General features: G+C 35.4%; 2 protein-coding genes across 3 annotated transcripts in view; both read right to left on the bottom strand.

The window, feature by feature from the left end:
• Window positions 1-2,080: 2,080 nt before the first annotated feature.
• LOC135929146 (GATA zinc finger domain-containing protein 10-like) overlaps window positions 2,081-18,103 on the bottom strand; it is a 30,441-nt gene continuing 14,418 nt past the window's right edge. Inside the window, exon 7 of one of the 2 annotated variants that reach the window (XM_065465663.1) lies at window positions 2,081-2,296. In XM_065465663.1, coding sequence (XP_065321735.1) covers window positions 2,225-2,296 — 72 coding nt within the window. In that variant the 3' untranslated portion in view covers window positions 2,081-2,224. The remainder of the gene's footprint in view (window positions 2,297-18,103) is intronic. The other variant, XM_065465664.1, reaches the window with a different exon arrangement.
• On the bottom strand, window positions 2,307-17,547 carry LOC135929000 (uncharacterized). The gene is made up of 2 exons (XM_065465485.1): window positions 4,199-17,547; window positions 2,307-3,793 (listed from the first exon to the last, which is right to left on the bottom strand). The coding sequence occupies exons 1-2, from the start codon at window positions 17,545-17,547 to the stop codon at window positions 2,686-2,688; spliced, it is 14,457 nt and encodes a 4,818-aa protein (XP_065321557.1). The 3' UTR covers window positions 2,307-2,685.

Raw genomic sequence — 18,103 nt, 5'->3', positions numbered from 1 at the left:
ATAATAAGTAATACTTATTGATTCTTCAGAATTGGGCAGGGATATTCAACTCCATTGAATGAATTTTGATGACAGGCTTAAATCAAAACCAATTTTCTAAGAGAATTCCTAACCCGATCCTAGTCCATTTTACCCCGGATTCGATGAGATGTCCATAAATTGGTATGGAATTTTTGCTAATGCTCCATAACCACAGTAAAAAAAAAATTTATAGGCCCGGCCCAAGCCCATAATAAGTTTCAAAAAAAAAAAATTTATCGCATTCTAATAAAAATAACAATATTTCAGTTATATTTAGGGCAATCATTTTGTTTGCAATAACCGAAATTTATTATTAGAAGAAAAAAAGATTGCATTATAATAATAATTTTTTAGGTCCAAGACAATTAAAAAAAAAGGTTCAAAAACCCAGGCCCGGCTCAGGTACGCTATAAAAATATAATATTGGACCGGTCTGCCCCATGTAGGTCCCTAATACACACTACAATTGATAATTATTCAAAAACTAGAAATGTACTGGTTGGTTACTTTGTAAATACACACTTTATTGCTATTATTAAGATATTTTTGCATTTTATATTCCTTAGCCTTACATTATATAATATCATCAGTTTTCAAATTTTGAATATTTTTTTCTTGAAGCAGTTCTGTTCTAATAAAGTTTATCATTTTAACATGATTTCTTCTCCCCCCCCCCCCCCCCGAATATTTATAATAATATAATTTTCATTTGGCTAGAAGAGGATTTTTAATAATTATTTGTGATTTAGATGAAAGAGCTTATTAAGGAGAAACGTTACAGTGACCACCCCATTTTATAAAGAGATTTAGTGTCATTCTTATATGTTTAAATCTAATGGAAAATTGTTTTGCCAAACGGATATATTTCCGTTAAAAAACAAAATCGTCACCTCTCTTGAAGCAGGTTAACAAAGATGCCATATGCACGATAAGCTTGAAAAATTGGCTATATGGCTATCTCAATGATATGCCTATTGTGAATCGAAATAATTAAAATAGTTTTACTATGATATGAGGCATAAAATTGGTTTAAAATCACATTCTTACCCCTTAATATAAAAACTAGCAGCCAGCTATATATCATTACAAATTAAAAATCATTATGCTGCAAATAACAATAACTTTATAAGCACTTTTATATATAAAAAAAAAAAAATATTACTTAAAGCATAGGGTAGCTTTGGTTATATTTTTCAAAATTTCAAAAATCTTCCTTAGTAAAATGACACAAAATTGAGAGATTACTCCGCCTCCCCATGGATTCCATTTTCCATTATGACATACAGATCCCAACGAGGGTTACTACCTACGCCAAAGATTAGCCCTCAATATAATAAAATCCAATTACCTCAGCTTCATATTCTCAATGACTGATACCCCCTAATTACTTACAATTTATATCTATATTTTATTCATTAATTAATATTGAATTTATGATTTTATTTTTATATTTAGTATTACATAAATTACTAATATCTTATTTTATTTACTATATGTGTAAAAATGTATTTTGTATCCTTAACAAAAATGCACCTGATAATCATTTCTTTTAGCTGAAACCGATGCTAAATATCGGACCAACAACTTGGTGAAGATACTTACATAAAAAAAAAAATTCACTAAAAATTTTTATTAATAATATATAATATTACTTTATCATCATCCTATTTTAATGTTAGAAAAAGGAGTTTAAATTAAAAGGAAAAATAATTGAGAATTGATTGGTGAACAAAAAGCGGTTTAATGTAATAAAAATAAGCAGTTCTGAAAATAAGAAGGATATTTTGGGGATCTAATAATAAAATTAACTATTTATTTCGAATTACAAAAAAAATATTATCATTAGCAAAAAATATTAAACTATTAACCTTTAGAGGGGATTTGTATAATTTGTATAAGCCCAAAGGTACCCACAAAAGAAATTTAATATTGGGTATGCATTATCAGTAAAAAAAAATTTATTATTATTGATAAATGAATTGTAACGATAGATACCCACCTAAGGAAGCTCAAATTTATTTTTATTGTTATCATATAATATATAAACCTGATTACAAATTTATTGGTAAAATTGACAAGAGCGTATTTGTGAATTATGTTTATCAAAAATAAAATGAATTGTAGTAATTATTCACACACTAAATAAATTTTGAAACTATCCGCAAATAATAAATATAATTTTTTTAATATATATAAAGTAAAATTAAATATTATTTTTGTCAAATAATTTTCCGAATTGAAGATTTTTCTCGATTATTTTTGGATTGTCCTTTATCTAAAAAGTGCAACAAAAGAAATATAATATATATATATATTTTTTTAATTATGGTTTTTTTTAACATTAATTTAATTTATTATATATATTAGTGGTTAAAAAAATAGATTTTTAATTTTATAGGTTAATTAATTAATTTTTACTCATACAAATGGGTTCGAAATAGTTCGGGATCAATAAATAGGAATTAAATAGGAATTAAATAGGAATTATAGAGGGCCATGTCATAAATTAACATTGCATTTAATATAAATAAGTAGAATTAACAATGCATTTAATTTAAATAATATATATATAATGTAATCTATTTTTCGCAATATATCGGACAGAGAATATTTACAATGATAATGTATAAAGTCATAAATTTTATCGAATAAATTTGGTGTGATTTAGTGTTGGGTTACATCCTTTTTATAATCATTTGTGTGGGAACTATTTTCTTTGGGGTAAACTATTATCTCGTCACCCCCTTCATCTCTGATGTTTATGCCTTCGTTCGTGTAAGCGCCATGAATCTTTGTAGCGTCCTGGGAGGGTCTATGGTAAACAAAATTGGCATATACGTTCGAGGTTTTACGAGGGTGATTCTCTTTACTGTGGGTTTCGTGTACTTCGACAGTGTCACTGTCACCGTATCCCAGTCTGCTAGAGCGGATGTCAGCGTGATAGGGATTAAACTGCTTATCGTAATGCACATCAGCGGTAACCGAAAGAGCTCGAGTCTGACCAGATTCGGTACCAGCGGAATACTGCGTATTTTGAGTAGAACTTTTGCCCGATCTATTTATATTCTCTCCCCTACTGCTTTTGTGCAGGGTGTCTAAAACTTTGCTAGGAGATCCTAAAGATCTAATTTGATCTAAGAATGGCAAGGATTTGCGCTCATTAACAAGATTTGAGGTGGTGGATGAAAACTCCTTCTTACCTTGGATATTAATGTCTTTAACGGACCTTGGAGGAGGCGGTGCAGGGACGATCCTAACAGGGGCACTACCTCTTTGCGTACCCCGATTAATTTGATTATTTCCATATATACCTATGTTTGTATCTTGAGAAAGCCTACTCTGCCGTTCAAAGTAGGCGGGTCTTTCATTGTCAATTCGTTGAGTAAACTTTTGTCCCCTTACCTGGAAATCATTACTCTTATCGTCAATATACGTAGGTTTGTTATTAATGTCTAAGTAATAATTACGCCGTTGAATATCATTTTGGTCATCAAATGATGATGCTGATGATTTATCGCCGACTTGATTATACACGGTATTAGCCGCCGATTTATAATAGTTTTGGTTTTGTGATCTATTAAATTGACCGTGAAGGGAATCCGGTGCGTTATTGTAAGGGGGAGATTGGTTATAAATGATTTGTCGATTGGTTTCATGTTGAATATTTTGTTGATTGTTGTTTTTATAGTCACGGGTAGCTGAATACGATTGAGGATTATATTCTCTGCGATCCCCAATGACTTGGTAATCTAATTGACCGGAAATTCGACCGCTTTAAAATAAATTTAAAAAATTTTTTCATGTTATTTTATTAGTACGATAAACTCTCTCTCCCTTAACAATTAGATTTTGAGATTTGCATAGTATTGAATTTTATATTTATTTTTCTCATCCAAAGAATATATAAATCAGGCAGAATTGAGGTTATTGAGGTTATAAATCAAAAATGATTTTCGGGCTAATAGATATTAAAAATGTAAGATGAGGTTAAAACACACGAGGAATGAGATATAAACACAAGGAAAATTTAAAATTCATAAAATATATCTTGGAAGATATGTAATAGATTTAAACCGTGCTTATAACAAGTGATTTTAAATAAATCAGGCATTCCATCAGAAAAAAAGGGTAGTAGAATACTTTGTATAAAATATTCAAAATAAAAAATGTATTTGACTGGTGTGTTATTGGTGTAAGGTGTTCCATATGTTCGTTATCGGGAATTGTGTATTTTTGATTGGAAAATTTAGAAGTAATTTTATGAGTTTTTCGCGTGTCGTTGTCCGGACCAGATAAAGGCGGCCGAGTGTTAGTTTTATCGGACACCTCATAAGCTGAAGTATCGGTATTCTTATTAGAGGCGTGTTGAAAAAAGTTAACGTTCGACACTTGCGTAGCATTTTTAGTTTGGAAACGAGGAAGTTTGTGGGTAATTTCGAGAGACTGTCTATCATATTGCAAACCTCGATCATGAACATCGGGAAGTTTGTGAGTAATTTCGAGAGAGTGTCTCTCATCATATTGCAAGCCGCGATCATAAATATCGGATGATTTCATATTATTCTTCAAAGTTGAGTTGGATATTTTTAAACTGCTTTCGGCATCAGCATTGGGATATTGCTGAGAGGTAGGGGTTATGGTATATGTTGACACTGTAGGATGTTGCAAACGTTTCTGGTGTACATGGACATCTAAAATATTACTATCTGTTTTGGTAGACGGTATTTTTATTCGATAATTATATGAATGAGTCGTTTCTGAATTGACGTCAGGTAAATATGTAGATGCCAAATTAATATCGGGTAAGGGTTTAACATAATCACTATCCTTGATATAAAAGTCGTCGTGTCGAAGTTTCACTATATCTTTATGCGAAAAATTTTTGGGGTGGGAGTGCCCATCATTTTCATCAACCATTGGATATTTATAACCCTCTTTTCTATTTATAAACAACCAAGACTGCCTTTCCTTAATATCCGCGTTTGATTTGTCAACGGTTTGGGATCGCGTATAATCATCTTTAATTTGTTCATCAGATTTAGGTGGCTTCTCAATATATTGCGCATTAATATTAATGTCTTCAGTGTATCGGTGAGGTAGGGGAGTTGATGCTAAGCTTACTTGAGGTAAATGTTCATGATAATCTCTCTCCTTTATTTCTAAATCGGTATGTCGAAGTTGCGCCATATCCTTGTGCGATAAACGCCTAGGTTGGTTCCGTCGATTTACTTGATCCTCGGAAATGGGTGCATGAGATAAAGTGTAATCAGGTAGGTGTTCGTGGTATTCTTTATTTTTGATATCTATAAATGAATGTTTGAGATGTGCCAACTCTTTCTGAGAAGGGCGTCTTTCTCCACCGGCATATTGTTCAGTTGGACTAATATTTTCTGAAGATTTATAACTCTCCTTCCTATTTTTAAACAACCAAGCTTGCATTTCCTTAATATCAGCGTTTGATTTGTCAAAAAATTGGGTTCGCGTATAATCATCTCTAATTTGTTCATCAGTTTTAGCTGGCTTCTTTTGTGCATTAAAACTTATGTCTTCAGTATATCTGTGAGGTAGTGGAGTTGATGATAGGCTTACTTGAGGTAAATGTTCATGATAATCTCTTTCCTTTATTTCTAAATCTGTATGTCGAAGTTGCGCCATATCCTTGTGCGATAAACGCCTTGGTTGGTTCCGTCGATTTACTTGATCCTCGGAAATGGGTGCATGAGATAAAGTGTAATCAGGAAGGTGATCGTGGTATTCTCTATCTTTGATATCAATGAATGCGTGTTTAAGATGAGCCAACTCTTTATGAGAAGGACGTCTTTCTCCACCGGCATATTGTTCAGTTGGACTAATATTTTCAGAAGATTTATAACTCTCCTTCCTATTTTTAAACAACCAAGCTTGCATTTCCTTAATATCAGCGTTCGATTTGTCAACGGATTGGGATCGCGTATAATCATCTCTAATTTGTTCATCAGTTTTAGCTGGCTTCTTTTGTGCATGAAAACTTATGTCTTCAGTATATCGGTGAGGTAGTGGAGTTGATGATAGGCTTACTTGAGGTAAATGTTCATGATAATCTCTTTCCTTTATTTCTAAATCGGTATGTCGAAGTTGCGCCATATCCTTGTGCGATAAACGCCTTGGTTGGTTCCGTCGATTTACTTGATCCTCGGAAATGGGTGCATGAGATAAAGTGTAATCAGGTAGATGTTCGTGGTATTCTCTATCTTTGATATCAATGAATGCGTGTTTAAGATGAGCCAACTCTTTATGAGAAGGACGTCTTTCTCCACCGGCATATTGTTCAGTTGGACTAATATTTTCAGAAGATTTATAACTTTCCTTCCTATTTTTAAAAAACCAAGCTTGCATTTCCTTAATATCAGCGTTCGATTTGTCAACGGGTTGGGATCGCGTATAATCATCTCTAATTTGTTCATCAGTTTTAACTGGCTTCTTTTGATTAATGTCTTCAGTATATCGGTGAGGTAGTGGAGTTGATGATAGGCTTACCTGAGGTAAATGTTCATGATAATCTCTTTCCTTTATTTCTAAATCGGTATGTCGAAGTTGCGCCATATCCTTGTGCGATAAACGCCTTGGCTGGTTCCTTCGATTTACTTGATCCTCGGATATGGGTGCATGAGATAAAGTGTTATCAGGAAGGTGTTCGTGGTATTCTCTATCTTTGATATCAATGAATGCGTGTTTAAGATGAGCCAACTCTTTATGAGAAGGACGTCTTTCTCCACCGGCATATTGTTCAGTTGGACTAATATTTTCAGAAGATTTATAACTCTCCTTCCTATTTTTAAACAACCAAGCTTGCATTTCCTTAATATCAGCGTTCGATTTGTCAACGGATTGGGATCGCGTATAATCATCTCTAATTTGTTCATCAGTTTTAGCTGGCTTCTTTTGTGCATGAAAACTTATGTCTTCAGTATATCGGTGAGGTAGTGGAGTTGATGATAGGCTTACTTGAGGTAAATGTTCATGATAATCTCTTTCCTTTATTTCTAAATCGGTATGTCGAAGTTGCGCCATATCCTTGTGCGATAAACGCCTTGGTTGGTTCCGTCGATTTACTTGATCCTCGGAAATGGGTGCATGAGATAAAGTGTAATCAGGTAGATGTTCGTGGTATTCTTTGTCTTTGATATCAATGAATGCGTGTTTAAGATGAGCCAACTCTTTATGAGAAGGGCGTCTTTCTCCACCGGCATATTGTTCAGTTGGACTAATATTTTCAGAAGATTTATAACTCTCCTTCCTATTTTTAAACAACCAAGCTTGCATTTCCTTAATATCAGCGTTCGATTTGTCAACGGATTGGGATCGCTTATAATCATCTCTAATTTGTTCATCAGTTTTAACTGGCTTCTTTTGATTAATGTCTTCAGTATATCGGTGAGGTAGTGGAGTTGATGATAGGCTTACTTGAGGTAAATGTTCATGATAATCTCTTTCCTTTATTTCTAAATCGGTATGTCGAAGTTGCGCCATATCCTTGTGCGATAAACGCCTTCGTTGGTTCCGTCGATTTACTTGATCCTCGGAAATGGGTGCATGAGATAAAGTGTAATCAGGTAGATGTTCGTGGTATTCTTTGTCTTTGATATCAATGAATGCGTGTTTAAGATGAGCCAACTCTTTATGAGAAGGGCGTCTTTCTCCACCGGCATATTGTTCAGTTGGACTAATATTTTCAGAAGATTTATAACTCTCCTTCCTATTTTTAAACAACCAAGCTTGCATTTCCTTAATATCAGCGTTCGATTTGTCAACGGATTGGGATCGCGTATACTCATCTCTAATTTGTTCATCAGTTTTAACTGGCTTCTTTTGATTAATGTCTTCAGTATATCGGTGAGGTAGCGGAGTTGATGATAGGCTTACTTGAGGTAAATGTTCATGATAATCTCTTTCCTTTATTTCTAAATCGGTATGTCGAAGTTGCGCCATATCCTTGTGCGATAAACGCCTTGGTTGGTTCCGTCGATTTACTTGATCCTCGGAAATGGGTGCATGAGATAAAGTGTAATCAGGTAGATGTTCGTGGTATTCTTTGTCTTTGATATCAATGAATGCGTGTTTAAGATGAGCCAACTCTTTATGAGAAGGGCGTCTTTCTCCACCGGCATATTGTTCAGTTGGACTAATATTTTCAGAAGATTTATAACTCTCCTTCCTATTTTTAAACAACCAAGCTTGCATTTCCTTAATATCAGCGTTCGATTTGTCAACGGATTGGGATCGCGTATAATCATCTCTAATTTGTTCATCAGTTTTAACTGGCTTCTTTTGATTAATGTCTTCAGTATATCGGTGAGGTAGTGGAGTTGATGATAGGCTTACTTGAGGTAAATGCTCATGATAATCTCTTTCCTTTATTTCTAAATCGGTATGTCGAAGTTGCGCCATATCCTTGTGCGATAAACGCCTTGGTTGGTTCCGTCGATTTACTTGATCCTCGGAAATGGGTGCATGAGATAAAGTGTAATCAGGTAGATGTTCGTGGTATTCTTTGTCTTTGATATCAATGAATGCGTGTTTAAGATGAGCCAACTCTTTATGAGAAGGGCGTCTTTCTCCACCGGCATATTGTTCAGTTGGACTAATATTTTCAGAAGATTTATAACTCTCCTTCCTATTTTTAAACAACCAAGCTTGCATTTCCTTAATATCAGCGTTCGATTTGTCAACGGGTTGGGATCGCGTATAATCATCTCTAATTTGTTCATCAGTTTTAACTGGCTTCTTTTGATTAATGTCTTCAGTATATCGGTGAGGTAGTGGAGTTGATGATAGGCTTACTTGAGGTAAATGTTCATGATAATCTCTTTCCTTTATTTCTAAATCGGTATGTCGAAGTTGCGCCATATCCTTGTGCGATAAACGCCTTGGTTGGTTCCGTCGATTTACTTGATCCTCGGAAATGGGTGCATGAGATAAAGTGTAATCAGGAAGGTGTTCGTGGTATTCTTTGTCTTTGATATCAATGAATGCGTGTTTAAGATGAGCCAACTCTTTATGAGAAGGACGTCTTTCTCCACCGGCATATCGTTCAGTTGGACTAATATTTTCAGAAGATTTATAACTCTCCTTCCTATTTTTAAACAACCAAGCTTGCATTTCCTTAATATCAGCGTTCGATTTGTCAACGGATTGGGATCGCGTATACTCATCTCTAATTTGTTCATCAGTTTTAACTGGCTTCTTTTGATTAATGTCTTCTGTATATCGGTGAGGTAGCGGAGTTGATGATAGGCTTACTAGAGGTAAATGTTCATGATAATCTCTTTCCTTTATTTCTAAATCGGTATGTCGAAGTTGCGCCATATCCTTGTGCGATAAACGCCTTGGTTGGTTCCGTCGATTTACTTGATCCTCGGAAATGGGTGCATGAGATAAAGTGTAATCAGGTAGATGTTCGTGGTATTCTTTGTCTTTGATATCAATGAATGCGTGTTTAAGATGAGCCAACTCTTTATGAGAAGGGCGTCTTTCTCCACCGGCATATTGTTCAGTTGGACTAATATTTTCAGAAGATTTATAACTCTCCTTCCTATTTTTAAACAACCAAGCTTGCATTTCCTTAATATCAGCGTTCGATTTGTCAACGGATTGGGATCGCGTATAATCATCTCTAATTTGTTCATCAGTTTTAGCTGGCTTCTTTTGTGCATGAAAACTTATGTCTTCAGTATATCGGTGAGGTAGTGGAGTTGATGATAGGCTTACTTGAGGTAAATGTTCATGATAATCTCTTTCCTTTATTTCTAAATCGGTATGTCGAAGTTGCGCCATATCCTTGTGCGATAAACGCCTTGGTTGGTTCCGTCGATTTACTTGATCCTCGGAAATGGGTGCATGAGATAAAGTGTAATCAGGTAGATGTTCGTGGTATTCTTTGTCTTTGATATCAATGAATGCGTGTTTAAGATGAGCCAACTCTTTATGAGAAGGGCGTCTTTCTCCACCGGCATATTGTTCAGTTGGACTAATATTTTCAGAAGATTTATAACTCTCCTTCCTATTTTTAAACAACCAAGCTTGCATTTCCTTAATATCAGCGTTCGATTTGTCAACGGATTGGGATCGCGTATAATCATCTCTAATTTGTTCATCAGTTTTAGCTGGCTTCTTTTGTGCATGAAAACTTATGTCTTTAGTATATCGGTGAGGTAGTGGAGTTGATGATAGGCTTACTTGAGGTAAATGTTCATGATAATCTCTTTCCTTTATTTCTAAATCGGTATGTCGAAGTTGCGCCATATCCTTGTGCGATAAACGCCTTGGTTGGTTCCGTCGATTTACTTGATCCTCAGAAATGGGTGCATGAGATAAAGTGTAATCAGGTAGATGTTCGTGGTATTCTTTGTCTTTGATATCAATGAATGCGTGTTTAAGATGAGCCAACTCTTTATGAGAAGGGCGTCTTTCTCCACCGGCATATTGTTCAGTTGGACTAATATTTTCAGAAGATTTATAACTCTCCTTCCTATTTTTAAACAACCAAGCTTGCATTTCCTTAATATCAGCGTTCGATTTGTCAACGGATTGGGATCGCTTATAATCATCTCTAATTTGTTCATCAGTTTTAACTGGCTTCTTTTGATTAATGTCTTCAGTATATCGGTGAGGTAGTGGAGTTGATGATAGGCTTACTTGAGGTAAATGTTCATGATAATCTCTTTCCTTTATTTCTAAATCGGTATGTCGAAGTTGCGCCATATCCTTGTGCGATAAACGCCTTGGTTGGTTCCGTCGATTTACTTGATCCTCGGAAATGGGTGCATGAGATAAAGTGTAATCAGGTAGATGTTCGTGGTATTCTTTGTCTTTGATATCAATGAATGCGTGTTTAAGATGAGCCAACTCTTTATGAGAAGGGCGTCTTTCTCCACCGTCATATTGTTCAGTTGGACTAATATTTTCAGAAGATTTATAACTCTCCTTCCTATTTTTAAACAACCAAGCTTGCATTTCCTTAATATCAGCGTTCGATTTGTCAACGGATTGGGATCGCGTATACTCATCTCTAATTTGTTCATCAGTTTTAACTGGCTTCTTTTGATTAATGTCTTCTGTATATCGGTGAGGTAGCGGAGTTGATGATAGGCTTACTAGAGGTAAATGTTCATGATAATCTCTTTCCTTTATTTCTAAATCGGTATGTCGAAGTTGCGCCATATCCTTGTGCGATAAACGCCTTTGTTGGTTCCGTCGATTTACTTGATCCTCGGAAATGGGTGCATGAGATAAAGTGTAATCAGGTAGATGTTCGTGGTATTCTTTGTCTTTGATATCAATGAATGCGTGTTTAAGATGAGCCAACTCTTTATGAGAAGGGCGTCTTTCTCCACCGTCATATTGTTCAGTTGGACTAATATTTTCAGAAGATTTATAACTCTCCTTCCTATTTTTAAACAACCAAGCTTGCATTTCCTTAATATCAGCGTTCGATTTGTCAACGGATTGGGATCGCGTATACTCATCTCTAATTTGTTCATCAGTTTTAACTGGCTTCTTTTGATTAATGTCTTCAGTATATCGGTGAGGTAGCGGAGTTGATGATAGGCTTACTTGAGGTAAATGTTCATGATAATCTCTTTCCTTTATTTCTAAATCGGTATGTCGAAGTTGCGCCATATCCTTGTGCGATAAACGCCTTGGTTGGTTCCGTCGATTTACTTGATCCTCGGAAATGGGTGCATGAGATAAAGTGTAATCAGGTAGATGTTCGTGGTATTCTTTGTCTTTGATATCAATGAATGCGTGTTTAAGATGAGCCAACTCTTTATGAGAAGGGCGTCTTTCTCCACCGTCATATTGTTCAGTTGGACTAATATTTTCAGAAGATTTATAACTCTCCTTCCTATCTTTAAACAACCAAGCTTGCATTTCCTTAATATCAGCGTTCGATTTGTCAACGGGTTGGGATCGCGTATAATCATCTCTAATTTGTTCATCAGTTTTAACTGGCTTACTTTGATTAATGTCTTCAGTATATCGGTGAGGTAGTGGAGTTGATGATAGGCTTACTTGAGGTAAATTTTCATGATAATCTCTTTCCTTTATTTCTAAATCGGTATGTCGAAGTTGCGCCATATCCTTGTGCGATAAACGCCTTGGTTGGTTCCGTCGATTTACTTGATCCTCGGAAATGGGTGCATGAGATAAAGTGTAATCAGGTAGATGTTCGTGGTATTCTTTGTCTTTGATATCAATGAATGCGTGTTTAAGATGAGCCAACTCTTTATGAGAAGGGCGTCTTTCTCCACCGGCATATTGTTCAGTTGGACTAATATTTTCAGAAGATTTATAACTCTCTTTCCTATTTTTAAACAACCAAGCTTGCATTTCCTTAATATCAGCGTTCGATTTGTCAACGGATTGGGATCGCGTATACTCATCTCTAATTTGTTCATCAGTTTTAACTGGCTTCTTTTGATTAATGTCTTCAGTATATCGGTGAGGTAGTGGAGTTGATGATAGGCTTACTTGAGGTAAATGTTCATGATAATCTTTTTCTTTTATTTCTAAATCGGTATGTCGAAGTTGCGCCATATCCTTGTGCGATAAACGCCTTGGTTGGTTCGGTCGATTTACTTGATCTTCGGAAACGGGTGCATGAGATAAAGTATAATCAGGTACGTGTTCGTGGTAGTCTTTATCTTTGATATCTATAAATGAGTGTTTAAGATGAGCCAACTCTTTATGAGAAGGGCGTCTTTCTCCACCGGCATATTGTTCAGTTGGAATAACATTTGTATCTACCATTGGATAATTATAACCCTCATTCCTATTTTTAAACAACCAAGCTTGCATTTCCTTAATATCAGCGTTTGATTTGTCAACGGATTGGGATCGCGTATAATCATCTTTAATTTGTTCATCAGTTTTATTTGGATACACAGTGGATGCTGCCCTTTTATTATATTGTACATTAATATTCATGTCATCAGTATAGCCGTGAGGTAGGGGAGTTGGTGATAAGCTTACCTGAGGTAAATGTTCATGATAATCTCTCTCCTTTATATATAAATCGGTATGTCGAAGTTGCGCCAAATCTTTATGCGATAAACGCCTTGGTTGGTTCCGTCGATTTACTTGATCTACGGAAACGGGTGCATGAGATAAAGTGTAATCAGGTACGTGTTCGTGGTAGTCTTTATCTTTGATATCTATATATGAGTGTTTAAGATGAGCCAACTCTTTATGAGAAGGGCGTCTTTCTCCACCGGCATATTGTTCAGTTGGAATAACATTTGTATCTACCATTGGATAATTATAACCCTCATTCCTATTTTTAAACAACCAAGCTTGCATTTCCTTAATATCAGCGTTTGATTTGTCAACGGATTGGGATCGCGTATAATCATCTTTAATTTGTTCATCAGTTTTATTTGGATACACAGTGGATGCTGCCCTTTTATTATATTGTACATTAATATTCATGTCATCAGTATAGCCGTGAGGTAGGGGAGTTGGTGATAAGCTTACCTGAGGTAAATGTTCATGATAATCTCTCTCCTTTATATATAAATCGGTATGTCGAAGTTGCGCCATATCCTTGTGCGATAAACGCCTTGGTTGGTTCCGTCGATTTACTTGATCCTCGGAAATGGGTGCATGAGATAAAGTGTAATCAGGTACGTGTTCGTGGTAGTCTTTATCTTTGATATCTATAAATGAGTGTTTAAGATGAGCCAACTCTTTATGAGAAGGGCGTCTTTCTCCACCGGCATATTGTTCAGTTGGAATAACATTTGTATCTACCATTGGATAATTATAACCCTCATTCCTATTTTTAAACAACCAAGCTTGCATTTCCTTAATATCAGCGTTTGATTTGTCAACGGATTGGGATCGCGTATAATCATCTTTAATTTGTTCATCAGTTTTATTTGGATACACAGTGGATGCTGCCCTTTTATTATATTGTACATTAATATTCATGTCATCAGTATAGCCGTGAGGTAGGGGAGTTGGTGATAAGCTTACCTGAGGTAAATGTTCATGATAATCTCTCTCCTTTATATATAAATCGGTATGTCGAAGTTGCGCCAAATCTTTATGCGATAAACGCCTTGGTTGGTTCGGTCGATTTACTTGATCTTCGGAAACGGGTGCATGAGATAAAGTATAATCAGGTACGTGTTCGTGGTAGTCTTTATCTTTGATATCTATAAATGAGTGTTTAAGATGAGCCAACTCTTTATGAGAAGGGCGTCTTTCTCCACCGGCATATTGTTCAGTTGGAATAACATTTGTATCTACCATTGGATAATTATAACCCTCATTCCTATTTTTAAACAACCAAGCTTGCATTTCCTTAATATCAGCGTTTGATTTGTCAACGGATTGGGATCGCGTATAATCATCTTTAATTTGTTCATCAGTTTTATTTGGATACACAGTGGATGCTGCCCTTTTATTATATTGTACATTAATATTCATGTCATCAGTATAGCCGTGAGGTAGGGGAGTTGGTGATAAGCTTACCTGAGGTAAATGTTCATGATAATCTTTTTCTTTTATTTCTAAATCGGTATGTCGAAGTTGCGCCATATCCTTGTGCGATAAACGCCTTGGTTGGTTCCGTCGATTTACTTGATCTTCGGAAACGGGTGCATGAGATAAAGTGTAATCAGGTACGTGTTCGTGGTAGTCTTTATCTTTGATATCTATAAATGAGTGTTTAAGATGAGCCAACTCTTTATGAGAAGGGCGTCTTTCTCCACCGGCATATTGTTCAGTTGGAATAACATTTGTATCTACCATTGGATAATTATAACCCTCATTCCTATTTTTAAACAACCAAGCTTGCATTTCCTTAATATCAGCGTTTGATTTGTCAACGGATTGGGATCGCGTATAATCATCTTTAATTTGTTCATCAGTTTTATTTGGATACACAGTGGATGCTGCCCTTTTATTATATTGTACATTAATATTCATGTCATCAGTATAGCCGTGAGGTAGGGGAGTTGGTGATAAGCTTACCTGAGGTAAATGTTCATGATAATCTCTCTCCTTTATATATAAATCGGTATGTCGAAGTTGCGCCAAATCTTTATGCGATAAACGCCTTGGTTGGTTCCGTCGATTTACTTGATCCTCGGAAATGGGTGCATGAGATAAAGTGTAATCAGGTAGGTGTTCGTGGTAGTCTTTATCTTTGATATCTATAAATGAGTGTTTAAGATGAGCCAACTCTTTATGAGAAGGGCGTCTCTCTCCACCGGCATATTGTTCAGTTGGACTAATATTTTCAGAAGATTTATAACTCTCCTTCCTATTTTTAAACAACCAAGCTTGCATTTCCTTAATATCAGCGTTTGATTTGTCAACGGATTGGGATCGCGTATAATCATCTCTAATTTGTTCATCAGTTTTATTTGGATACACAGTGGATGCTGCCCTTTTATTATATTGTACATTAATATTCATTTCATCAGTATTGCCGTGAGGTAGGGGAGTTGGTGATAAGCTTACCTGAGGTAAATGTTCATGATAATCTCTCTCCTTTATATATAAATCGGTATGTCGAAGTTGCGCCAAATCTTTATGCGATAAACGCCTTGGTTGGTTCCGTCGATTTACTTGATCTTCGGAAACGGGTGCATGAGATAAAGTGTAATCAGGTACGTGTTCGTGGTAGTCTTTATCTTTGATATCTATAAATGAGTGTTTAAGATGAGCCAACTCTTTATGAGAAGGGCGTCTTTCTCCACCGGCATATTGTTCAGTTGGAATAACATTTGTATCTACCATTGGATAATTATAACCCTCATTCCTATTTTTAAACAACCAGGCTTGCATATCCTTAATACCCGCATTTGGTTTATCAACCGATTGGGATCGGGCATATTTATCATATCTATCAATTTTAGATGCCGGCCCTTTATTATATTGTACATTAATATTCATATCATCAGTATATCGGTGAGCTAGGGGAGTTGATGATAAGCTCACCTGAGGTAAATGTTCATGATAATCTCTCTCTCTTATCTCTAAATCGGTATGTCGAAGTTGCGCCAAATCCTTATGAGATAAACGCCTTGATTGGTTCAGTCGATTCATTTGATCTTCGGATACTCGTCCATGTGATAAGGTGTAATCAGGTAAATGTTCGTGATAATTTCTATCTCTATTTTCTATGTACGATGGTCTAAGATTCGCTAATTCTCTATGTGATGGACGTCTCTTATTATCATTTTCGTATTTTCTAACGAATCCGTTATAACCGTATTGATCAGTTATGCTTAAATCTATATTCCCGGTTAAAGATTGTAATTCCTTCCTATTATTAGGAGACGAAACGTCCACACATTCAGATTCCTTTTGTTGGATATAGTTATTATTAGCCAATAAAACATAATCATTCTTAGTATCAGATGTTCTAGTTTGAAAATTTACCGGTTCTCTATTATATATAATCCTTCGATATTTACTTGTCTCCTTATTTTTATCTTCATTTCTGTATGATACAGGAGGTATTGGAGTCATTTGAGACAAATTTTCTTGAAAATTTCTCTCTCTTTTATAATTAGTGTCACGTACTTTACCCAAATCTTTGTGCAATACTCGTTGCTGTTGATGATATTTATTAAATTGCTTATCGCGTAAATTATTGTTCATAATCTCCTGGGCCGCTTCTCTTTGTGATAAGGGTCGCCCTGCAGACAGAGACCTGGTTACATTTTTATTGCCTTCGTCGTTAAAATATGTTTGCGTTTTTTCTATATTCCCCGTGGATGATCTGCTATTATCATTTCTATTTTTGAACAACCAGGATTGAAGTTTTCTATAACTAATGGGTTCTGATTTATTCGTGAGCCAAGATCGAGAAGATGATTGATTAGTAGGACCGTATGTTTGCGAATATAAAGCGCTATCGTCTCTGAACGATTTATCTTCAGTAACTGCATTCTGATACTTTATCGAATCCTCGTAAAACATTGGCTTCTCATATTGCGATTCATAACTGTTTATTTTATATCCTCCAGGTATGGGCCTCGACCCCAAATCGATATTGTCATCTTGAGGATTACGTAAATCTTTGTACGTTAATCGCCCTTGTTGATTAGGTTTGCTAATTTGTTGACAGGATAAGGTAGTGTTGAACTGATTCATTTGAGGAATCTGTTCGCGATAACGCTCATCGTTGATATCAATATTAGAATGTTTCAAGTGAACCAAATCTTTGTGCGATGGGCGTCTTTGATGGTCATATTGGGGCCCATAATTAATTTCTTCACTCTGATTTGGGAGGATATAATAAGGCGCTTGCGCATGGCCAGCATTAATATTTCCGGTAGATGATCTGGTATTGTTATTATTATTCCTTCTATTTTGGAATATCCATGCTTGCAGTTCTCTGTAACTAATAGGAGACGAGTTCACTGTGCCAGACTGGTACATTCGTAGCTGCGAGCCGTATTTGTATATATCAGGAGTGGACAAATAACGCCGAGGTTGTTCGTAATCGTATCGATATCTTGGTTGATGCATTAAATAAAACGGTTTGTGTTGAGAAGAATGATGAAAGTTTATTAGTATTGCACAAGTGTATTAACATTTTTTTAAGACAAGAATATATATAAATAATGATATATAAATTACAATATTTTATTTTGAATTTCTTTTTAAACTATTTATCAACAAATATTGATTGGTCATTGGTTATTGTTAAAATCAATAAAGGAAATATAGAAATGCGATGCAAAATATATTAAGGAAATTCACGGTATATATATATATTGTATAGAAAAAATTGGAAATGAGGGGTTAAAAGTGTACATAATAAAATACTCGTTAGATTTAGGCATTCAATGACTCATGTGATTGCTCTAGAAGTTTTTCGACTGGGACAATGGGTATAGGCGATCCTATTTCCGGTTACATAATTGATCCAGGATATATATATTTTCCTGATCTTTAATAATATTTTGGTTAATTTCTCGAACTTTAGCTAAATCTTCAGAAGGTTGTCGCCTATACAACCCATCATTAGCAATCGAAGAGTTTAAACTATAACGTTGACTTTCATCAAAATGTGTAGTTCTGT

Source organism: Gordionus sp. m RMFG-2023, chromosome 4 (genome assembly GCF_954871325.1).
Source record: "Gordionus sp. m RMFG-2023 chromosome 4, tfGorSpeb1-WG-v2, whole genome shotgun sequence".
In the NCBI taxonomy this organism is placed as follows: domain Eukaryota; kingdom Metazoa; phylum Nematomorpha; class Gordioida; order Chordodea; family Parachordodidae; genus Gordionus; species Gordionus sp. m RMFG-2023.
The sequence above is the reverse complement of the archived record's forward strand: the minus strand, read 5'-3'. Positions and strand labels throughout refer to the sequence as shown.